Here is a 25076-nt window from a genome sequence, read left to right as displayed (position 1 = left end):
CGATGGTATACTTTAAGTGTGGGCGTGTATATATATATATATATATATATATATAAAAGACAACGTAAGAAAGACCCACATCATCCTTAAAGGTCAACTATATATATATATATATAGGACAACGTAAGAATGACCCCACATCCTGAAAGGTCAACTATAATGATGCATAAAGCTCTCTCGAGGCAGCCTACTAACTCTTAAGGTGGATTGCAGACTAAGGAAGATGGCTACTGCACTCTCTGATATTTTGAGAGTCACATCTAGCTTACTTATGCTTATGCTACTAATGTTTTGCATGGGAGCAATTAACTTGGAGGCCCAAGTTGGGAGCCTTGCTCCTGATGAAGGTACATATATATATTTTTAATTTGGTTCAGATGGGCAGATTCTTTCATGTTTAGAGGAAGACATACACATGAATGCCATCTTCTAGCAGGAGATTTTTTATCTGCAAAATCCTCACTGCATCATACTCTTCGATAATGCAGTCATCAAATTTGATTGTATTGCCGGATTCTGTAACCATGTTAGTAATGGCATCATGCATTGATTTTTTTACAGAATTCTGTGTTTTTTGCAAACATTTCTTGGCAAGGCATTGTAGAAGCCACCAGCTAATCATCCCAGAATTAGAAGTTGAGATTTAATTTTGATTTATGCAGTGGAAGCTCTACTTGAAGTAGCAACACAACTGGGCAAAAAAGGCTGGAATCGCAATATGAAACTGTGCAATGATACAATTTTACCTCCAAAGCCAGATGCTGACAATAAAGTTGTTTGCAACTGCTCATTTCCTGGGGGTGTGTGCCGCGTTATTGCAATGTATATCTCTTCACTTACCACTCCATGCATTTATTTTCAATTTTATTTTGAGGTCTGAAGGATTCTGATGGGGCCAGTTCAGGGAATGGAGGAATAGTTGTGGTGTATAAAGTCTCTTCAGAAACCCCAATTCGATAGTTGAATTTTATATTAAGAAATTCGGATAAATTCATTAGCAGTAATATTATCTAAAAACAAGTATGATAAGGATCTCAAGGAAAACTTAATCATGCTGAAAATGTCGTGAATAAGAAAGAAAGGATCTCCGGCAAAGAAAATTGAGCATTTGTCAGAAGTTTAGGCTTAAGAGTTTGAAGAAAAGAGTTTGATAAAAAAATAATATAAATTATATTTTAAGATCTCATGTTTTTAATTTTTAAGTTAAAATAGTTATTTAATATAGTTGTACTGATTTATTAACCAAGTAAGTAATAATGAGTTTAAATCTTATTATTTTTTTATTCTATTTGATTAAATTAAATATAAAGTTATGTAAATCTTGAATTTCAAGATGTCCACTTTAGATGTGTATTTAGAAAATGATACAAATCTTTCAAACTAAGTCAAAAATTTGGTTTTCTATTCCATTGGCTGTTGTAGTTATGCCTTATATTTTCTTGACATATGATTGTTGATTTGCAATGGTTGAAAGTTTTGAATTCTTACCTTGTATTGAGGAATTGATGGGTCCATGTGTTCTTGCAATGCAGATATCTCAAAAGGCAAGATCTTGATGGCAGTCTCCCAAAAGCTATCGAGAAACTACCACAACTCAAACATCTGTAAGCAGTGCTTCAAATTACTACATTTCTACAGATTGAGTACCGTGAATTTGCATCGTATGATTCGATTTTATTAGAACTCTATCTGCGCTGCAGAGATCTCTGGGCCAACTACCTGAGTGGCAATATACCATCTGAATGGGCTAATACCAAGCTGGAAACATTGTAAGAAAATGCTGCATGCATGTTTTCTAGCCAAGGAATTGCTTACTCATAATTAATAGATTGTACAAACAACAGGTCTATCGGCGTGAATCACTTGACAGGAAAAATCCCTAGCTATCTGGGAAATATTACCACACTTAGATCATTGTATGCATTTTTCTACTAGTCAATTTCTTGTCTTTTAATTTTATATTTAAATTTGTTCAATTGTTTAGTCAGGAGTAATCCTGAGAGTTGGCATTTATGCAGGAACGTTCAGAACAATATGTTTTCTGGAACTGTTCCCCCTGAGCTTGGAGGCTTGGTTAACCTGGAGAATCTGTCAGTTCATTCAAGCTTTTGTATTAGAAATTAAGTCCTAACTGATTATTGAATGCTAAGTGTTTTTCTGCTTTTGTGATTGCAGAACTCTCAGTGCCAATAATCTCACTGGAGAGTTACCCCAGGCTCTCACTAATCTTACCGGATTGAAGGAACTGTAGGTTCTCATTTCACATAGTTATTGTGTATCATACTCATTAGTTGCAGTATTTGATATTACAGATGCATTTCTTTAGTCTCCAAGTTTCATGATTCTGTGTTTTCCGTTCGGCGAATGCAGAAGGCTTAGCAGCAATAACTTCACTGGAAGAATACCTGATTTTATTCAGAGCTGGAAACAACTTGATACATTGTATGTTCTAGTTTCTACCACAAGCTCCGAATCTCATCACTGAAGCAGAACCCTAATCCCCCTTTAATTTTGTATTAACAGAGAGATCCAAGCTGGTGGTTTCACTGGACCCATTCCTTCAAGCATCTCTCTCTTGACTAATCTAACTGATCTGTAAGATAGTTGTTTTAAGTTTATGGTATCAGGTACAACTTTAATCCTGAACATCTCACATTTTTATGTTGCCTACTATTGAGCAGAAAAATAAGTAACTTACTTGGAGATGGTTCAGAGTTTCCCAACCTAGAAGCTATAGCAGGCATTAAGTATCTGTGAGTTATTCTTGCAGCTGATACTCTCATACCAGGATCAATTTAATTTACAACACAGTATATATTTAGCTTACATGAAATTAATGTATGTTGAGCAACTGCAACAGTATATATTTAGCTTACATGAAATTAATGTATATTGCAGGATGTTGAGCAACTGCAACTTGTCAGGACATTTTCCCATATATTTGACAAGAATGGCAAAGCTGAAAATTTTGTAATTTACTCTATCCCTTGTATATCATCCATTCTGTCATTCATCTACATGAAGATTGAAGCGTGAATCTCATGGAAACTTAGAGCTGCTGATTTTAGATTGAGGAGTGCAAGTTACTTTCATATTTATATGCTTATATATTGTTGATATTTCATCTTGCAAGTTCATGTTATAAACAATGGAAGTTAGCCATCCTACATGAAAGATCAAGGAATGAAAATCATTGTCATATGGGTTCATAAACGAAAAAGAAAGGTTGCATTATGAAGACACGTTGTATAATTTATAAAAATTATTTTAAAATTTAAGAACAGTTAAATATGTATTAAAAATATAAAATTTATTACATGTATATGAGTTAGTAGATTATTTGTTCCTTTATTTTTAAACAATAAGATTTTTTTTTAACAAATTTACTAAGAAACACTAATTTTTTTTAATTCTAGTATGTTTGATTTAGATAGATACAATATAAAATAAAATTTATTTTTATAAAATAAAATAAAATTAGGAATAGTTTTTTTTACAGGTTTTATGTCTCAAAGAGATCAAGATTTGATATTACTTATATGACAATACAATAATAGCTGAGATGATCAGGTTGAAATTTATTTGTTTATTTATGAACAACATGGCAACATTTGACTAAATGTTTTCCTTGTTTTCCTGGAATTCAATTACATGATTTTGCAGTTGATTTATGTACAATGTTTATATGGGCTATTTTTTTATTAGCATGTATTTTTAAAATATATTGGAAAAATTACATAATTTTAAAAATATTTGATGAAATAACATATTTTCTAACTTATTATTATTAGAAACGAGACATATATAAAAAATATATCAAATAAGCTGCATGTGAGGAGAGAGAGAAAAAATAAAAAGGCTTATGAGACATATTGAATCTTCGATTAATATTATATATACTATTAATATTATATATACTATTATCTCAACAAGACAAATTCAATAATACTAATATAGGTTATCAACAATAACCCAAATGTGCCACACTTATCACTTAAAAGTGGTGGGTGATTCACTTGTTTTTAACAGCAAGTGTGACACATAAGGGTTATTGTTGGTATCTTTTAATGAAGTCGATAATATTAGTGATGTTGTAATTAAATTTTTAATGTGCATCTAAAAATAAGAACCAGGGATTATTATTTATAAATAACTTTCAAAATGCATTATGAACCAGGGATCTCAGTTTTGGTCTTTAATTTATTTTTTTTACCTTCTTTTCGAAAACAGGGATCTCAGTTTCAACAGATTAAATGGTTCACTTCCAACAAATTATGATGGCCTGAAAAGCTTGGAGAAAATGTAAGTGTACTATATTATATTACCTTCTGAAATTAATGTTTGCCATATGAAAGCATAATTATTAAACCTAAACCAGTCAGACAACTAGTCCAAGAAAATCCAGGACTCGGAGCATGACAGGGCCAAGATTCTAGTTGAACCATACAAGACTGTCAAACCTATTCAACCTGGCCAAACCCTGTCCAAGCCTGATCGGGTCAATATCTTGTGAAAAGAATGGAACAAAATTAATTTTTTTAAATAAAAATGTTGACCAGAGCTGATCCGATAGCTCAATCCTTTTTTCAAGTTATTCTCATGGTAGAGTACAGCCATTATGATGATAAACTTGTCCTCTAGACAGTCTTTTACAATGATAGCCTTAGACAAATGTTCAACCGAATGACAATTTTTACTTTCTGCATAGGTATCTTACAAGGAACATGCTTACAGGGCCCATCCCAGATTGGATCGACAAAAGAGATACTCGCTAGTATGTTAGTTTTTTCTTAATTTCTGTATATAAATTATGATTTTTGAGAGTTTTGTTTGTAATATATTTTCCTTTTACTCAATTAGAATTATTTGATAATTTATTCATTAACTCCCCTGAAAGACAGAAATGATCAACTTCAGTTTGCCTTTATCTGAACATTGTCAACCCAAAAGCTTAATCATGAACTTCAGGTTTCCCTGATCCTATAAGAGATGCGTATCTGTAGGTTTAATAATATGTCCTAGTCTTTGAAGAGCTATACTGATGAGAAGCTGGAAATCAGATTATCCTTCCCAGTTTCCAGATAGTTTTCAGTACAGCTGTGCATGAATGATCAAACTATCTCCAAGGTTTCATTTAGTTATTGTCCTTGAATAGAAAGGACAAATACAGTAGGGACAAAAATGTGTTTGGTTACAGTGACGAAGATGAAGATATAAAAATAAATTTGTATAGTTTTGGATTGAGTTTTTATCTGTTAAAATCAGAAAAGACGTGAGGTGAGGACATGTCCTTTCTCTCCCAACTGTCTTCATCTCTTCTGTCTATTCATCTCTTCTGCATTGAGATAGCAACCCAAAGGTAACATGTGCATGCAATTTTGTTAAAAATTCAGAAATACTGGCTGAATGTCTAAGGAAGCTATCTTTGTGTGCAGCGAAATCGATCTTTCTTACAACAATTTTACTTCGGAAGCAAAATGTAGAGAAACACTGTAAGATTGATTTCATTTTCCTTGCCTTGCCTTTGATTTTGAAAGTCTGCTTCTTTTTACATCACCCTTCACTTCATAACCTACAAAACTTAACTCTTCATGTCTTGCCAGAAATCTGTTCAAAAGTACTTGGGGAGGGAACTATTCGTAAGCTTCTACTTTGATAAATATCTAAAACATAGATCATTTTATTTTCTTCTCCTCTGTCATTTCTTTTACATTTTATTTTCTTCTTCTCTGTCATTTCTTTTAAATAAACTGATGATTCTATCTGGCCAATATTTCCAGGAAACCTGTTGAGTGCCTGAGTGCTTGTTCTGAAGGTACTCTTAAATTTGTAAAGCTATCCGCTTTTACATTTCAGCTGGAAGTAGACAGAAAAATGATGCAGGAACAACCTGTCAGCCCAGACTATATATTTATTTCTATATTCGTTGGATCATAGCATCTCAGTCATAAACTCAATGGTCCTTTTGCGTGTGGCTACCCCATCATGCATCCGACCACTAGGATTTCCATCCCAAGAGGAAGATGATGCTCTGCATCAACCTCCTCTGGAAAGAAATCGAATTCAACTGGTGTAGGAATAAACAACCAGTTGATCCCAAAAGCCTAGACAAATGTTAACGGACAAACTTATTCCTATATTCACTAGATAATAAATATAAAGGTCCTATTATGTGGGCATTTACATCGTGGGTCCCACCATGATTTCCACCACACTAGGAGGAAAAGGATGCTCCTGCATCACAAAATCTTAATTGTTTCTGTTCTGTTTGCTCCAATTTAGAATACGGTCTGATCCTAACATTTCTTGTGTTATAATTTGTTTAATCATATCAGTGACCATGACCATTTTTATTTCCATGAATAGAGCGATATTCAGTGCACATAAATTGTGGGGGACCAGAAGCCACCATTGGAAACACCATCTACGAAGCAGATAATGAGCCAGGAGGTGCAGCAAAATATGCGTCCAAAAGAGAGGACTGGCAAACAAGTAACACAGGACATATCTGGGATGTTCCTGCTTCATTGGATAACTACATAGCACAAAACAAGTCCATGCTCAGAATGGACAACTCTGCATTGTACACAAATGCACGCCTCACTCCTTTGTCTCTCACATACCACGTTCCCTGTCTGGTAAATGGGAATTACAAAATCAAGCTGCACTTTGCAGAGATAGTAATCAGGGATAACAGATCCTACTACAGTCTAGGAAGACGGATATTTGATGTTTATATTCAGGTATCCATTAATTAAAAGATCATAGATTCATTCCTTATGCAATAGGTGACAACTTAATTGAAGAATTATTCTCGCAGGACATTGTTGTGCTGAAGGATTTTGATATAGTGAAGGCAGTGGGAGGGGTGGATAAGGTATACATTCATAATTATACAGCACCTGTAACCAATGGAGCTTTAGAGATCCGCCTTCATTGGGCTGGGAAAGGAACAACAATGTCTCCCAAAAAAGGAATATATGGTCCTCTAATATCAGCCATTGATGTGGAATCTGGTAGGTTGACATATAATGGAATGACATAGTAATGAAGGAATAATTAGTACTGTGATCTGACAATACTTGCTCTTGCTGCAATTCTATTTCTGCCTAGACTTCAAGCCACCTGATAAAGGCAGGAGGAAGAGATTCATTGTCGCTGGAGCTGTGGTTTTGTCATCATTCCTCATTCTCATACTTCTTTCCACTCTTTGGTGGAAAGGTTATTTGGGTGGAAGGAAATCGAGGGATCGAGGTACAGTTGATACATTTGTTTGATTTTGCGAATTCTAGTCAGGAATCCAGTCACTAAAATAACACCGCAATAAGCAATTTTCTGCATCTTATTTGCTGTATGTCTATCCATGAATGCATACATTTGTCAAAGAATAATCTCAATCCAAAGATTAAACTGCTTGGCGAACCTAAAGGAATCGTTTTATATTACTCTCTAACAATGTTTTTTTCAATGGGAATTATCAATCTCAATGCTGTTTACTTGGAGGACAGCTAAAACCATCTGTGTTCATCCTTTGATGAATCATTCATGAAGAACGTCTAATTTATACATATCTCTTTGTTCCTTGGGCAGACCTTGTTGGGTTAGATCTGCTAACTGGTATCTTCACCTTCAGACAAATCAAAGCTGCAACGAATGACTTTGATCCAGCAAACAAACTTGGAGAAGGTGGTTTTGGCTGCGTCTACAAAGTATAGTACAGATTTTTGTTTTCTTCTAGCTATTTATTCACTATATTATTTCTTTTCTCTTATCAAATCAGCAACTTATTTTCTTTGTCTAAAATTATTCTCGTTGCAGGGAGTACTATCAGATGGCACTCAGATTGCGGTTAAGCAGCTTTCAGCGAAATCAAAACAGGGCAATCGGGAGTTTGTGAACGAAATAGGCATGATTTCTGCTTTGCAACACCCAAATCTTGTTAGATTGTATGGATGTTGCATTGAGGGGAAGCAATTGTTGCTGGTATATGAGTACATGGAAAACAATAGCCTTGCGCATGTTTTGTTCGGTAGGCCTCTGATCACTTCCCCATAGTATCTTATATAAAGTAATGGGAAAGAAAACAAGTTCTTCTAATGGCATATAAATAGAATTAGTGAAGAAGAAATTGATGGGTTGGGTAATGCATGATGATTACAGGGACAAAGGAAATAAAGGCAACGAAGCTAGACTGGCGTACAAGGCAGAGGATATGTGTAAGTATAGCGAAAGGTCTGGTTTTCCTGCATGAGGAGTCGACACTCAAAATTGTTCATAGAGACATAAAAGGTACCAATATCCTTCTTGACAAGGACATGAACGCCAAGATATCTGATTTTGGAATGGCCAAGCTTGATGACGAGGACAACACCCACATTGACACCAGAGTTGCTGGAACAATGTGAGTTTCTGATATTAACACATGAAAAATCCTGAAACGATGACATTAACAAACTGTAAGGAAAACACACAAGTATTGTCATTTATCTAAGATAGCTTTAAGTCTTAAACAGTATGATGCTGTAACTGGGCTCAAGTGCCGATGGAAGGGGTTAGCTTCAAAATATGTGGTAGGCAGGCATCTAGGGTTCAAATCACACACCACAGGGTTCTCATGGATCAGGGTTTCCCATCTATGGTTGTGTTCCTCTAAGACTAACCCTTGGAGAGGTTCTAGTGAATATGCATTATATGGTTACTAGATAGGGTAAGTTATGCCCTATCTAGTAACCATATAATGCTAAATGAATATACTATTCATATTATCATCCAGGGTTCGAAATCCTATCAAAAACAAAAACAAACAATAGACATTTAGCATTTTTTACATGTTTTAGAGAAGCAAACTAGAAAAATGTCCCTGATTTATTCTTCTGTGCAGGGGATACATGGCACCGGAATATGCATTATATGGTTACTTAACTTACAAGGCAGATGTATACAGCTTTGGTGTTGTAGCATTGGAAATTGTTTCTGGGATGAACAACGTCAAATTTAGGAGGGATGAAAATTTTGTATGCCTTCTAGATAGGGTAAGTTATGCCCATTTAGTCTCTTAATTGTCTGTTCATGTTTACTCTTGGTCAGGTATATATCTAATTGTTTTTTGTTATTTCAGGTTCTATATTTACAAAAAAATGGGGACATAATGGAGATGGTTGATCCAAGATTGGGGTCTGAATTCAACAAGAAAGAAGTGGTTAGAATGATCAATGTAGCCCTGCTATGCACAAATCAGTCTCCAGCACTTAGACCTACAATGTCTACGGTAGTGAGCATGCTTGAAGGAAAAACTGATGTCGAGGAACTAGTCATGGTTCCAAGCACATTGGGTGATCCATCAGGGTTTTCTACGTCCTTACATAATAAGTTTGCTCAACCTTCTGTCAATGGAAGTTTAACTGAAACTCAGTCCCTCGTGAAGTCATCGGAGGGACCATGGACTGCTTCTTCCTCTTCATCAGCCCAGGATCTTTATCCAATTAGTAAAAGCTGATGCCACGAACCACAAATTTTTTATCATGAAAAATCATGAATAAGAAACAGATTAAAACTAAAAAGTCACCAAAGTACTTTTTATAGTTAGTGTTTCCTGGTATGAATAGTTAGTTACTCATTAATCAATACTTATTATTGCTAGTATATATATCCTGTAGTTAATGGAGTGATTATATGTAATATTGACTTTATTTATGTAAAAATATATTTTTTTATTTATAATAATAATTATTTAAGTTTGATTAATGAAACTAGAGTAAATATAAAATTTTTAAAACATAAATACTTTATAAATAAAATTATAAAGAAGTTACAATTATAAATATTCATATTATATTAAAATATTATTTCTAAAATTTCATAACTAAAGTTAGGAAGAATGATATATATTATGTTATTTTTTTATAAAATGAATAATAATTATAATAAAAAACCCATTACTAAAAAGCTAAGTTAAACAGGAGTTGGATTCCTTAACAATTTTTCACATAGGAAGTCAATCCAATTTGGTGATAAGTCCCCATATCAAATCCTTCATAGCAAGCCTTAACAATTACAAAGATTTCTTGAAAGTCTTAATTATATTTTATACTTCTACCTTAATCTCAGCCATACTTGCAAGCCTTTACAAAGATTCTGATATTGAATGTATCAAAGAAAATTCAAATTCCCCGCTAGAATGCCTTAGAAGAGAATTTGTTGCAGGGAAGACGACCCAATGCCATCTAAATAGGAAGACAAAGACAAAGGAAAAGGCATCATGCCTTTACATTCTAAAAGAGTAGAAACAAAAGTCCAGATCATGGGCTCAAATGGTTTCAGATGAAGATAAAATCTCCCAACTTGAAATAAACAAATTAAAGGTTCTGCCTTTGGAAACCCAAAAGTTGCTCCAGCAATTAGTGTGTGCATTCTCTGAAGTAAACGAAGAATCCTCTTTGTAAGAAAAACAAATTTTGATCAAGACAAGTAACCTTGAGCTTTACAAATCAACAGATACGAATCTTTCAAAATCCAAATATGTGGTAGTTTCTGTTAAATAATCTTTTTTTAGTCTTATTTATTAAGGGTAGAAAAATATTTTCAGTTTAACTTATATATAATTTTTTTGTATTTAAGTTAACCCTAAGCACTCATAATAAACAAAATATTGAGAATTTTATCCTTCTTTTTGTGTTTTGTCTTAATTATTTTAATATGGTATTAGAGCTGGTTTTATAGAACGAGACTTAATCTCAAACATAACTTTTACGGATCCAACTTCTGTAAAAGAAAATTTGAAGTGATATTTTGTCTTCCACTTCTGCAAAATTTTGTATTTCATCTTTCCTTCAGCTTCTGCAATTTGATATTTGTGTTTAATTTTTGTAATTATTTTAGTATTTCGTCTTCCCTTTAGTTTCTGCAATTTGGTATCTGCGTTCAATTTCTGCAAATTTATTTTGTGTTTTGGAGTAATCATATAACTTCAAGAAGATATTTGTTTAGTTTCTACAATCTCTATTCAGTTTTTGCAATTTGGTATTTTTTTTTCCGCTGCTTTTGCATTCTGGTTCTCTATGATTGTTGATTATGGTTGCTGAAAAAGATGATTCGCTTCGGCCTGTGAGTGTAAGGTTGGATGAGAAGAACTATTCGTATTGGAGCTATGTAATGAGAAATTTTTTAAAGGGTAAAAAGATGTGGGGATATGTTAATGGAACCTATATAGTGCCTAAAAATACTGAGGAAGGGGATGTTGCTTTGATAGATGTATGAGAAGCAAACAATGCAAAAATCATTACTTGGATCAACAATTTTATTGAGCATTCCATAAGTACACAGTTGACGAAGTATGAGATAACAAAAGAGGTTTGAGATTATCTACAAAGGTTATTCACACAATCAAATTTTGTAATGCATTATCAGTTATAGAATGAAAAACGAGCTCTTCATCAAAAGAATATGAGTATTCAAGAGTTATATTATTCCATGACAGATCTTTGGGATCAATTGTCTTTCACAGAATCGACAGAACTAAATGCATATGGTGCTTATATTAAAAGTAGAGAGTAGCAATGATTGATACAATATTTAACAACACTTCGCAGTGATTTCAAAAGACTTAAAGGTTCATTATTGCATCGCTTTCCACTTTCTTCTATTGACTTAGTTGTTAGTGAGTTATTGGCTGAAGAAATGCGTCTTCAATAGTATTCTGAAAAGGGTATTATTTCTGCTTTCAATCCTTTTGCACTAGTAGTACCCTCTAAATAGTTCTCCAATCACCACCATAAGCCTTATACAAGGGTTGGCTTCAACGAGTACAATTTCTGTAAGCAGAAAGGTAATTGGAAGACTTAATGTCTTAAGTTGAGACAACAAAATCAAGCTTGGAAACCTAACAGTCACTCATAATCTAATGCTCATAAACCACCTTAGGGTTATAAACCACCACACCATAATACCATATCAGTAGCTTCCTCAGGCTCTATTATTGATCATCGTACTTTAGTTGAGCACTTTCAGAAGTTTCTCTCCTTGCAGCCACAAGCAATGTCAACTTCTTCTTCCATAAGTTAGTTGCCTTATAGTTCCTCAGGTATGTTATATTCTGAATGGGTTTTGGATTTTGGTGTTTCACATCATATGTCTCCAGACTCTTCATCTTTTACCTCTGTTTCCCTTTCACCCTCCATTTATGTTATGACTGCTGATAACACTCCCATGCCTTTAGTAGGTGTTGGTTCTATTGTCACACCTCACTTGTCTCTTCCTAATATTTATCTTATTTTGAATTTCAAATTGAATCTTACTTTTGTTGGTTAATTATATGATTATGGTGATTATATAGTCATTTTTTCCTTTTTTTTTTGTTGTGTACAAGATCTGCAATCTCAAAAGGTGATTGGGACAGGCCATAGGGAGAATGGATTATACATTTTGGATGAGTTAAAAGTGTCAGTTCCCACTACTGCTACTACTACTGTTGATTTGTCTTCTTTTCATTTAAGTTGTTGTAACCCAATTTTAACCTATTTATTTTTAATTTAATTTTAAGGGTAAATCTTGAAATTTAAAAGATCAGGGGCTTGAATGCAAAAATTCAAAACTTTAGGAATCGAATTGGAGAAACAGGCCACCCACAAATTCGGCGTCGTTTTGTCCCTCTTATGCTTTGTCTTTTTCCTCTGAAAACAGAGGAAGCTACTTGTGATGAATAAACGTTGATGATCAAGCCACCTAGCACATTGAAGTGCCCATGACTTCCATCACCAACTTCTCGGTCAATTTTTGTGTCCTTCACCCCCACGACATGCCAACAACGTCAAGGAAACCATCACTAACAACCCATCTATGGTAGCACTATTGGCGTCCCCATTCATTCAAAACACAAACTCCTTAAACTTCATCCTTATCAGGGGAAGATAAGGAGCAAGAAGAATGCCTATAAAGGCCAAGAGAATTCACACAACCAAGGGAGGACGAACAAGGCAAAAGAGTGGAAGGTATAAAATACAGAAAGCAAAACCCAGCTTTGTCTTTGACTCTGGATTCAAGGAGAATAGGGAAAAAAAAAAGAACAAGAAAACAGAGGGGAGTGGTTTGAAAATAAAAGGGAGGAGAAGGTCGTTCTTTTGCCGGTGCTAAAATCATCACCCTGTTTGCTTCCCCATCACTATCTTCACCTAGGTAAGCTCTCTTCCTCAAGCTCTATAAATTTGTTTAAAACATTGCAGGGTAAATTAATTACCTTCGCACTATGCAGGAGCACGTGTGAACCAGTTCACACGTGCCTGTTGTTTGGCCTAGTTATTGGCTTGAGCCAATAATTGGGCCAGACCGTTTGGGTCTAGCCTAGTCCATGTTGGTTGGGCTAGACCCAACGCCTTAAAAAAAAAGATGAAAAAAAAAAACGAGAGTGGACTGGATTTGGGCTTTAAGCCTAGTTGGCTCAAATTATGTTTATTAAGGGTATGTTTGGCAAAACATACCCTTATGCCTTAACTATAATTTTTATGCTTATTTTAGTTTGATATTTGGCCAAACAAGCCCTTTTTCGATATTATAAAATTCTAAAAATATTTGGGGATCTTTGTTGAATTATTTGTGGGCCCTTCACACTTTGATTTATTTTTTTCTTCTTTGTATTTTGTATTTTTTAAGTTATGTGCTCAATTTGTGGCCTATTATTGTTAAATACAAATTTCTCTTGCATTTTTTAAATTATTTACATCTAAAAAGGATAAATAATAATAAAGGATAAACAAGAAAATTTCTTCTATAAATACATTTTTTGCAAAAATATTCATTGATGCTAGAGTCAGGAGTATCATATTTTTTGGATTTGTGCAATATTTAATAACGCCAATGTTGAAAATATTAGAAGGATTTGTTCACTGATGCTAGAGTCAGGAACATGTAAGGAAGGATAAAAATAGGAAAATGGAGAACAAATTCTTAAGTAATTTTAGACAAAACTAGTAATGCAGTCTACCTTAGGTAGGATATTTAGGGGGTGATAACATCTTTCCTTTTGCGTAACCAGTCCCATACCATATAATCTTTGTTGACCAGTTAGGGTTCTTAGTGACCATAATACTAGGTGACTACTCCTTGAACAATACCTTTTCTCCTAAAAGAACAAGATGCCAAATATATGTTCTTTTTTCCAATCAAGTGATTTTTAATCGGTTGTCATGATGCCCGGGTGTGATAGAATGGTGACTCCACTGAGGACCTTAGAACTAAGCTTTGCTATTTTCTTTTTTATTATTAAATAATATTTGTCGTATTGTTTTCCTGCTTGTTATGGCTATGCTGTGTTTATCAAGTTTTATTTTTTTTATTCTTTTTACTATTTTAGCATGCACAGTTATTCATGTTTATGATGCATATTTATTGGATATGGATCTAAGGCCTTCACATATCACTTATCTTATTTTTAATACGTATGGTATCAACTTTAAGATAAATGGAGTAACGGCACCCCAATGACTTTAGCTTGGGTAAGGCTCACGAAACTATCCAACTCTTGCATGATTGTTTGCTCGATGATGGTTGATATGCTGAACTAATATTACTCTGGGCCTCTACCTTGATGCTACTTGTAAACCTCATATGAACCTTTCGAGGACGATCTCTTAGAATGCAAAAGATCATTGAGACTAGATAACAAAAACTACCCCAATGCATTCAATGACTAGAATCTTTGCGATAAGCTTAAACATGCTTTTAGATAATGTAATGACTGTTATTTCTAAGATAACAATTGTTGAGTATGGACTCGAGTCTAAATCCTTGCAAATGACCGACAAAAACTGCCCTAGACAGGATGTTGGTGAGATACCCCTACTTAAAGAAATGAGATGCATAATGAAAAACACCAAGAATATGGTTGAAAGCTCATATGACAAAAGGCTAAACAGATCTCCTCTTGATATTGCAATGCATATTGGATTTGGATTTGACCACACATCCAAAGAATAGTGATTATTATGTCACCCCAACAAGCCTGAAGATCTGAACCTGAAGAAGCAAAATTTACAGCTCAGCCTGAACCTATGCTCGTAAATCCATATAATTTGAGGGCAAGTGAGGTGTTTTAATAGGCTATATATTCCTAATTTTCTGAACCAACATATGCCATTGATCTTACAATGAAAGAATCTCAAAAGAACAAGATGGTAAAAGAAGATGTCCTAGATAAATGGGCTGCCTTGGAACAAAGGCTGAGCGTATTTGAGGGAATTAGCCTATATGACCATATAAAAGCTGTTGAAATGTGTCTGGTACTTAACATAACTATTCCTAAAAAGTTTAGGGTGCTAGAGTTCATCAAATATACAGAAACTCAATGCCCTGTGACTCATTTTAAGGCATACTACAACAAAATAACTGAGGTGGTCCATGACAAGAAATTATTGATTCACTTCTTTCAAGATAGTTTGAGTGATGTTACCCTTACTTGGTGTATGTGTTTAGACAATACCAAGATAAAAAGAAAAAGAAAAAGGAAGGACTTATTTGATATCTTCGTTAGGCAATATAAGTTCAATATGGATGTGAGCCCTAATAGGTCAAGCTTGTAAGTTATGGAAAAGGACAATAAAGAGTCCATAAGAGAATACTCTCAAAGATGGTGTGAGATTGTCGCACAGGTTAATCATCCTTTATTGGAAAAGAAGTTGATCAACTTGTTTGTCATCATTTTCAAGGCCCTGTACTTTGAATATTTGGTTGGAAGCTCCATACAATATTTTTTTGACCTGGTTGCTATAGTTGAAAGGATTGAACAAGCTATCCATTTATGAATGATAATTGATTCGATCGAGGAGAAACATTTCACTAGAGAAAAGAAAGAAACTGAGGTTTATAATATTGAAAGTGATTACAAAGGCGAGAGAAAGAGCTACTAAAACAAAGACATCTAGAGATCACTTGTCTTGAAGACAAAGCTACAGTGTCACTAGGCCAAGACTGGTCTATGTGTGACCCTAACTAACTATTAGAAAAGTGCCCTTGTCGAGGAATTCATAGGAGAGGGACGATTGAAAGATTCCAAAAATTCCAATCGATGATTACTAAGTGTTTAGCTCTTTTTATATGTTACCTTGCTAGTATAAGGTCTTTGTTACTTTTTAGGATTTTAATGAAATAATGAGTTTTTCCTTCAAATTGTGTCTTTTGCTTTGATTTACAACCAAAATATCCTGAAAGGGGTTCCCTCAATACATTCACAAATACACTTTTGAAGCCTCGTATGATCTTGTAGACTCAATTCATCTCTTTTACCAAAATTAGTTTCTCTTTTGGAATTTTGAAAATTAAAATTGCATTTTGATTTCAAAAATAATTTGATATTTAAAATGATATTTTTGAGATTCTATTTGTAAAATGACATATGAATCAAGCAACTCCTTTATTAAGGTGACTAAACTCTGAACCAAAATGCACGAATAAAAAAATGAACTATCATCCTCACACCATAACTCTTAAGTCGTATGAATAATAATATATAGTGAACTCATTGCTCATAGGCTCATGAAATGCATCTTTTTACAAAAACCAAACCATCACATTGGATGTGGCCAAAGTTTATTGATTTTAACTACTTGTGTTTGAAATGAGAAAAGGCTATCTTTATTGTTCCTTTCATATTCTAAAAAGTATATTCCTTGCAGTTCTTTTTTGAGCCTGAATAATTTTTTTTTCATGAGAAATCCTGACTATGATCACACCCCACACTAGGGGCAAGTGAAAATTTCAATGAGAAAAGATGAAAAAAACTATGAGAAAACTGAAAAGGTAAAAAAGCCCAAGAAATTTAATGACTAGGAGGCATGCCTAAATCAGAAGAAAGAGTGATAACAAAGATAAAGTGAGTATGTCCTAGAAAAATAATAAAAATAAAAGAAAAGGGTGAATCAAAGAAAAATGGCAAAAAGAAAAAAGAAAAAAAAGGAACGATATAAAAAGTTGAATTGCTGATAGTGATCTTTAGTTTTTGAAACCCTAAAACATTTTTTGAGCCTTATGATCTTTTCTTTCATAACAAAAAAACCTCAGCCTATATTATATGCATATAGAAGTCCTTTCTAATCAAGCAAGCAAGCAAGCAACCTGGATTAATAAGCAATGCTCTTAAAATGCAAAGAGTACTTCTTTATTAGAGCCATGATATTGAGAACAAGCTATTCATTATTATTCATGCTAATAAAATAAGTATTCGAGCTTTTTCTCAAGCCTTTCACTTTGGAAACCCATAAGAAACATAAGGTCACCTTATGATATACTTTCACTAAATATAATATTGCCAAATACAAAAGCAAATAATCTCTTTTCCAAGAAAAAACCAAGGAGTTGCAAGATTTCAAAAGAAAATGCTTTTAAACTTATATCAAAACAAATTTTGTTTTAAAAATGCAAGATCAAGATTTCAAGATTCATTCTGAACAGCTATTCCTTTATCAAACTAAAAATAAGAGAAATGAGAAAATGGTCGCTTAAAAAAACATTACTTGGTAGAGTTGTTGACAAAGCAAACCTAAGGGCAATGACCAGTACAAAGGGGCAACATTATGTTGAGAAAAACAAATCGACCCCTTCTAGTAAAAGAGATGAACATTTCCTATAACAAGATAAGGGGGCATCTATGTTTATAAAAGGCAGCTTGATCCTTTCAGCAAGTGACAACAAATATTTTTAAAAGTGAGATGGGAACTAATAAGTGATCCTCTCAAATTATTTGACGAGACAAAAAATTTCTAGTAAGCAAGCGGGTCACGATGGGCACCATAAATGCTAAGTTGTGTAAACAAATCTGGGAGGAGACTTACATGAGCTAACTTGAGTAGGCTAAAAGCTAAATGACAAAGATGACTAAAATCAGAGATAGCAAATTGTCGCATGTCAAAAAAAATCCACGCGGCGTCGGCTCTGATGATTTTTCATCGTTATTATTTGATTTGATCTTGTTGGATTCGTTAGGAGTCGCCACCTAGTATTTAATTGAAGGTTACTAGGAAACTCGGTTGTACTGGTCTTGTCAAAGATTCGCGGGTAAGGGACCGGTTGTGGTTAGGGAAGGTATTAGCACCCCTAACACACCCTACCTGAGATAAGCTGCTTTATGGACTTGATGTGTTAAAGAAGTTTTAAAAATTTTATCTTTTCATCGGATTTTAGAAATACAACTTCCATACAAGTTTGTACTTCTACACCGCGATCCAATCAAAATATTAAATTCTTCTTTATTCTCTGCAATTTTATCATAAATAAAAAGAAAACATTCATAAGACAAATACAAACACACACACACACATGCATTTTTTATTCTTTTTCTTTTTCTTTTTTCTTTTCTTTTCCTTTTTTTTTTTACATCCACATTACAAATTATAAAAATCCAAAGCTAAAAAAAAATTACATTAAATAATTCAAAATTTACAAAACAGTCCCTAAAACTCCAAAAATTGCATCAAAGTCCCTTATAGGGTTGTGTGAATAGTGCCCGTGAACAGTGGTGGCGCGTTTCCTCCATGCGCCGCCGCTGCCGGAGGTGGCAGAACCAGTAGATCAGCCGTCTTCCTCTTCTCTGTCTTCCGGTGCCGGCGGTGGGTGTTGTGATTTCGGTTTTCAAATCGGCAGCCTTGACAGATTCTGGGCAAAGCTTCCGACGACCATTACTCATCAACCATTGAAACAATAACAAATCCCAACGGTGAAATGATAAACCGATATCTCAGGCAGCATATATCCAAATATCAGCTGGAGTTAGCGGTTGGATCTCCCTAGATCGGAGTTAGACCGAAACTGACCCGAGATTGGCGAGCCACTGTTAAACACGCATAACACCTTTTTGGATGGGTTTCATCTCATCTCCACCGTTCAGAATGTGCAATACACCCATACGCACCATATATCCAAAAATCAGGTTGATCCAACGGTTAATCATGGAGAAATAGGCCGGCGGCTCTAACTGTTCCGAGAGGGGTTTGTCCAAAAATATTCAAATGGTAATATTTCTCTCATGGTTTCAAATATGAATGATCGCTCCGGTCAGAATGTAGACAATATAGGGACGCACAACATACCCCAATTGCACGTTGATCCAACGGTAGAAAAGGGAGAAATCGTCCGGCGAAACTGACAGGTTTGAGGGGGTGAGGGAGGCGGCGGCTCTTAGAGAAAAATGTTGGGGTTTTTTGTGTTTTAGGGTTTATTTTGTCCTTATTTTTGTCAAAATTGCCCCCCCTTTGCTTTGTGTTAAAGGTTGCTATTTATAGGCAAAATGTTGCATGAATTTCAAAATTGGTCCCTCAATTTTATTTTTTTGTAAATTTTGATTTTTTTGTATTTTTTTGAAAACAAGCAATATCAACATCGACTCAATGAGGAAGATCAATGATTTTAAAAATAACGCGTTAAAAGTTGAACGCATTTCAAATATCTTTGAAAATTTAAATTCTTTTGAGATGATATTGAAAATGCTAAAAATGATGCAAATATATTTAAAAATGTATTTTTTGGATTTTCATTGTTTTTCTCTATTTTTTGTATTTTTCTAAAAATTTATCAAAACATGGATAAAAATTGGGTTATGACACAAATCATCATCAATCAAGCAAACAAAAAGATTAAGAAGAAATGAGGGCCTATATTTCAAATCAGGTAAAGATGCATGCATATTATCTAAACTTTGATACATTGGACAACAAGTTTTGCAAACTTCACAAGAGAAATCTTTGATGAGATCCATTAAATTTCACATTTGAGAAATTTTAACCTGGGCAGGCTGCCCACGAGAATTAGGCCATACAATAATAATAATAATAATAATAATAATAATCTCTCTTTATATTTTTCCACCACCTTTTCTTAACCATCCAAGGTAGTGTGTTTCCAAACCCTACCTCTTTTTGAACTCACCTTTGAGTCCTTTCTTCCTTCTGAATGCATTTTTGAGTCCTCACCTTTTTTTAGCATGCCTTTAAGCCCTCGCTTCTTTTTTAGGGCCCCTTTGAGCCCTCGTTTTTTTCTTAGTGTGCCTTCGAGCCCTCAACCATTTAAGGTAGTGCGTTTCCTAACCCTACCTTCTTTTAAGCGCGCCTTTGAGCCCATATTTCTTTTTTAGTGTGCTTTTGAGCCCTCGCTTCCTTTCAAGCGCGCTTTAAAGCCCTTAACTATTTAAAGGTAGTGTGTTTTTTAACCCTACCTCCTTTCGAGCACGCCTTCGAGCCCTCGACCATCCTTTTGAATGCGCCTTCAAGCCCTTATTTTCCTTTCTCTTTTTACTTGGGTAGGTTACCTATTATAATGAGACATTTTCTTTTTAACTTAGGTAGGTCACCTATTATAATGAGACCATTTCTTTGTATTTTTCCACTTAGGTAGGTCACCCATTATAATGAGACCACTTATAAAAAAATAAAAAAATCTCTCTTTATTTTCACCATCAAGCATGTTGCTTGGAACAATGAGACCACTTGCGAGTTTCCTTGTATTTTATCACCAGGTAGGTTGATTAGTACTTAAAGTACATTTTTATCAAGGTTTTAAATCATCATTTTGCAATTGAAGTATCAATAACTCCTTAACTAAAGCACACTTTATAATAGCATGTCTAATAATAAAAGATATCTTTAATTTATGGTACATGTTCATCCTAAAAGTAGGCCTATCATATAAATGAAAAGATTGATTGATTGATTGATTGATGAGTTTAAATACTGAAATTGAGAAGACAAAAAGAGATTTAAGCTTAGAAAAGAGATGTTAGTTTAGTCCAAACTGAAACACTGTTCAGTTATTGGGTCATATCTATAGCTATAAAACATGGATTTAAGTCTGCTCTATATGGATGAAAAGCTAAGACATAGGCCTAAAACTTTCATACGGAATGCAAGATTTAAAAAGGTCATTTTCAAGTTTAAATTGTAGTAATAACGGAGAAATTAGAATCTATCCTACAACCCAAATATTATTAAGTGTTCAGCCCATATCTCGAGTTTTAAAAGTTTAAATGACCTTAATTTGTTTTTTTATTGGAAAACTGAGACGATTTCCAAGAACTTTCATAACAAGTCTGTTCAAATTCTGATGTTAGCATTGATGTTTTGTTCAAATAAGAAGATAAGGATTGTCACCAAGTCAAGATGTGACCACCTATTCAACAATTAGTCAATAAATCAATAGTTTCCAATTTCGACCTATAAAAGGAGGCATTTGTAATGCATTTAGGCATCTTGGTTTTCAGATCAAGATCATGTTCTTACTTTTTCTCTTTATATTTTTGTAGTGTTTAAGTTTTGTTTTCATTAATCTTATTTATTAATTAGTACTTAAAAATGCATTTTTATCAACGTTTTGTATCAACATTTTGCACTTGAAGTATCAATAACTCCTTAACTAAAGCATGTTTTATAATAACAAGTATGATATTATAAGATACCTTTAATTTATGGTAAATGTTTATCTTAAATGCAAGCCTATCACATAAATTAAAGTATTGATTGATGAGTTGAACTACTGAAATTAAGAAGACAAAGAGAAGGTGAAGCTTAGAAAAGAGATGTTGGTTCAGTCCAAACTGGAACACTGTTCAATCATTATGTTATTTTTGGAGTTGTAGATTTGAATTTCAATTTGGTTTATATGGCTAGAAAGCTAAGATATAGGTCTAAAATATTCATGGGAATGCAAAACTCAATTCTGCTGTTTTAAAGTCCAAATCTTAGCAACAATGGAGAAGTTCAAATCTGTCCTGCAACACAGACACTGTTCAATGTTTAGCCCATATCTTGAGTTCTAGAAGTCCAAATGACCTCAATTAATTTTGTTGGAAAGCTAATATAATTTTCTAGAAATTTCATGAATCAAATCTGTTCAAATTCTAATGCTAGTAATGACGTTTTATTCAGACAGGAAGATAAGGATTGTCACCAAGTTAAGATATGGCCACCCATTCAACATTTAGTCCACAAATCAATAGTTCCTAATTTTGTCCTATAAAGGGAGGCATTTGCCATGCATTTAGGCATCTTGGTTTTTAGATTAAGATCATGTTCTTGCTCTCTTTCTTTATATTTTTGTAATGTTTAAGTTTTTCTTTCATTAATCTCTTGTTTATGCTTGTCATTTCCTTTCCTTTACTTAGTTATCTTATATCTTATTTATCTTCTTATCTTGTTTATTTATGTTTCTCTCTTTCATTATGTTTAGTTAAGTTTATTATGTCAAGGTGAAAATGTTACACTAATGGTGTAAGAATAAGTATAGTATAAACTCAACATGGACTTTCATGTTTGATACTAATATGTTTTATATTTGTTATCTTCTTCACTCTTAATACTTTGCTTGTTAAATGGTTAATGTAGATTTTTGTTGTATAATATTTGGTACAACAAATACTTGGCACTTTCATAGCCCAACCATATGGTATAACCTACACTTATGCTATGAAAGAAACTTAATTTGTTGTTAACATAAGTTATAATCATGAATACCTAACAACATTTACAAGTATTAACATTATTCAAATAAGATAACTAATGTAATTATGTTAACAATTTATAATTCAATTGAAACCTTCTTTCTGTATGGTTTCCAGTTGAGTAATAAAAAGAATTTATACTATACTTGTTTGAAATACTATTAGTGGATCCTCTAACCTTGATATTTATTTTTATCATTGTTTAATCTTCACATTAATCTTACAATCTCAAAGTCCTCTTTAATTTATTGTTGTTGTTGTTGTTGTTGTTAATTTATATAGTTAACCTCCCTGTGGTTCGACCCTGGTCTTACCGGATTATTTATTACTTCGACACTCCTCTACTTAGAAGAAGACATCAATCTTTTAGTCATGTTAAGTTTTTGGCACCGTTGCTTAGGAGGTAAATTCTTGTATAAATTATAGCTTTTATTTTAGTTTCTCTTTTCTCTTTTCTCTTTTCTTGTATCTAACTTTGTTTCTTTTGTTTTCTTCTTCCTTTTATTTTGTTCCTACACGTGCATAAGAGTTTGGTCATGTACATTAAGTGGTAGACTTTGTAGGGTATCCTCATCATTTTCAGAAAATATGAACCAAGAAGATAACCAATCGTTTCATAATGAGAATAATGAAAATAACCATGTTAAAACACTTAGAAACTACATGAATCCAACATGAACAACTGCACCTTAATGCATAATGTTTTTCCCCTGAAGCATCTCATTTAAATTTTAAGCTAGAGATTATTTAACTCTTACCTTCTTTTCATGGCTTAGATTTATAAAATTCATACTTGCATTTAAGTGAATTTAAGGAGGTCTGTAACACTTATAATGACTCAAATTGTAGCATGAACATAATCAGATTAAAGCTAAAACATGGTTATAAAATTTGAGACTAGAATTCATTCGTGTTTGGGATGAAATGCAACAACAACTTTTAAAGGAGTTTTTTCATTCTCATAGAACAAACTCTTTCAAAAGACAAATCACCACTTTCACTCAAAAACCAGGAGAAACATTTTACCAATGTTGAGATAGATATCGAGACTTGCTTAACACTTGCCCTCATTATGGTTTTGAAATATGGAGATTGGTTTTATATTTTTATGAAGGGTTAATACCTAAAAATAGGCAAATGGTGGAATTGATGTGTAATAAAACTTTTGAAGATAAAGAACCTGATGAAGCAATGAAGTACTTAGACTTGTTAATTGAAAATGCTCAAAATTGGGACACCATAGGTACTTATGAGGTACTGGGTAAAACTTAACCTCATACATCTAATGGAGGTATGTACAACCTTAGGGAAGATCATGACCTCTAAGCCAAGTTTGCATCTTTACCTAGAAAAGTCGAGGTACTAGAATTAAAAAACAATGGTCAATTAAAATCTGTTTAAGACATGTGTATCAAATCTGTGAAACCAACGAACACTCAACCAATGACTATCCAACTTTGCCTTCTTTTAAGGAATGCCTCCATAAACAAGCTCATGCTTTAAATAGTTTCCAAAGGCCCAATCATAATCCATACTCGCACGCATATAACCTTGGTTGTAGAAATCATCTAAATTTCAGTTAGAAGAGTGATAATAATAATTCACAATGTTCATAGCCATCATTTCAAGCACACCATAATTTTTAAAATTCTCATAGATATGCATCTCCTTATGCTCCACCCCCTAGAAGAAATCTTGAGAAAACATTACATGCATTCATTGAAAAGCAAGAGACAATCAATACTCAACTTACTCAAAGCATGATAGATTTTAAAGATACCATTGCAAAATTGACATTTGCTCTCATTTTGCAAGAGAAAGGTAAGTTTCCATCTCAATCATAACAAAATCCCAAGGGGCAATACAATATAAATGCAAGTAGTTTCGAAAGCCAACACATGGATCAGGTCAAATAATCATCACTCTTCGCAGTGGTTAGGTTATTGAAAAAACTCACTCTTAAACCTTGTGAGAAAGATGATGAGTCAATCTTTGAGGGTAAGGAAGGGGTTGAATTTGAACATTATAATTATAAAAAAAAGACTGATTTCTCACCAGCACTTCTATTTCCTCATGTCATGACCAAACAAAAGAAAGTCAATCATAACTCTGAAATCTTTGAAACTTTCAAACAGGTAAGGATCAATATACCTGTGCTGGATACTACTAAATATTACATGATTTTTTGGATTCATAGTAATTTTAATTGGGAACTAGATTGATGCTCAAGTTATGTATCTTGAGATCCATATTATTTTTTGAGTAAAATATCTAGGCTTTGAAAGTGCATTTAAAAACAATAGAAATCCAATAACTCAGGTTATACTCCTGAGCAACTAAATAAGTGATTTTATTTAATCATATATATATATATATCTTAGTTTTCGCTATCATCTCCTCTTTTTCTTTTTCTTTTTTTCATATGATTTAAATAAAGCTAGTTTATTTAGTTGATCAGGACTATAACCCAAGTTATTGGATTTCTAATTTCCTTTATATTGTTCTTGTAAAGCCTAAATATTTTACTAAAAAAATAATATGAACCTAGCTTACCTAGCCTATTACTTTAATTAATACCTATTCAAAAACCATCTAATATTTAATTATT

General features: G+C 33.5%; 1 protein-coding gene across 7 annotated transcripts in view; it reads left to right on the top strand.

Annotated features, from left to right (window-relative positions):
* Nucleotides 1-9723, top strand: part of LOC105140998 (probable leucine-rich repeat receptor-like serine/threonine-protein kinase At3g14840) — a 35288-nt gene extending 25565 nt beyond the window's left edge. For 2 of the 7 annotated variants that reach the window (XM_011048058.1, XM_011048060.1), the window contains exons 5-24: nucleotides 1845-1916; nucleotides 2019-2090; nucleotides 2176-2247; nucleotides 2371-2442; nucleotides 2524-2595; nucleotides 2682-2753; nucleotides 2899-2970; nucleotides 4231-4302; nucleotides 4709-4774; nucleotides 5436-5492; nucleotides 5604-5639; nucleotides 5781-5815; nucleotides 6367-6743; nucleotides 6821-7016; nucleotides 7114-7254; nucleotides 7585-7709; nucleotides 7819-8029; nucleotides 8161-8401; nucleotides 8882-9032; nucleotides 9119-9723. In XM_011048058.1, coding sequence (XP_011046360.1) covers nucleotides 1845-1916; nucleotides 2019-2090; nucleotides 2176-2247; nucleotides 2371-2442; nucleotides 2524-2595; nucleotides 2682-2753; nucleotides 2899-2970; nucleotides 4231-4302; nucleotides 4709-4774; nucleotides 5436-5492; nucleotides 5604-5639; nucleotides 5781-5815; nucleotides 6367-6743; nucleotides 6821-7016; nucleotides 7114-7254; nucleotides 7585-7709; nucleotides 7819-8029; nucleotides 8161-8401; nucleotides 8882-9032; nucleotides 9119-9496 — 2590 coding nt within the window. In that variant the 3' untranslated portion in view covers nucleotides 9497-9723. Of the gene's footprint in view, nucleotides 1-185; nucleotides 348-662; nucleotides 823-1532; nucleotides 1605-1700; nucleotides 1770-1844; nucleotides 1917-2018; nucleotides 2091-2175; nucleotides 2248-2370; nucleotides 2443-2523; nucleotides 2596-2681; nucleotides 2754-2898; nucleotides 2971-4230; nucleotides 4303-4708; nucleotides 4775-5435; nucleotides 5493-5603; nucleotides 5640-5780; nucleotides 5816-6366; nucleotides 6744-6820; nucleotides 7017-7113; nucleotides 7255-7584; nucleotides 7710-7818; nucleotides 8030-8160; nucleotides 8402-8881; nucleotides 9033-9118 lie in introns of those variants that run through there. The other 5 variants (XM_011048063.1, XM_011048057.1, XM_011048059.1 and 2 more) reach the window with 5 other exon arrangements.
* Nucleotides 9724-25076: the final 15353 nt, after the last annotated feature.

Source organism: Populus euphratica, unplaced genomic scaffold (assembly GCF_000495115.2).
Source record: "Populus euphratica unplaced genomic scaffold, PopEup_1.0 scaffold318.1, whole genome shotgun sequence".
NCBI classification, from domain to species: Eukaryota; Viridiplantae; Streptophyta; class Magnoliopsida; order Malpighiales; family Salicaceae; genus Populus; species Populus euphratica.
Note: the sequence above shows the minus strand (reverse complement) of the source record. Positions and strands in the feature narration are given on the sequence as shown.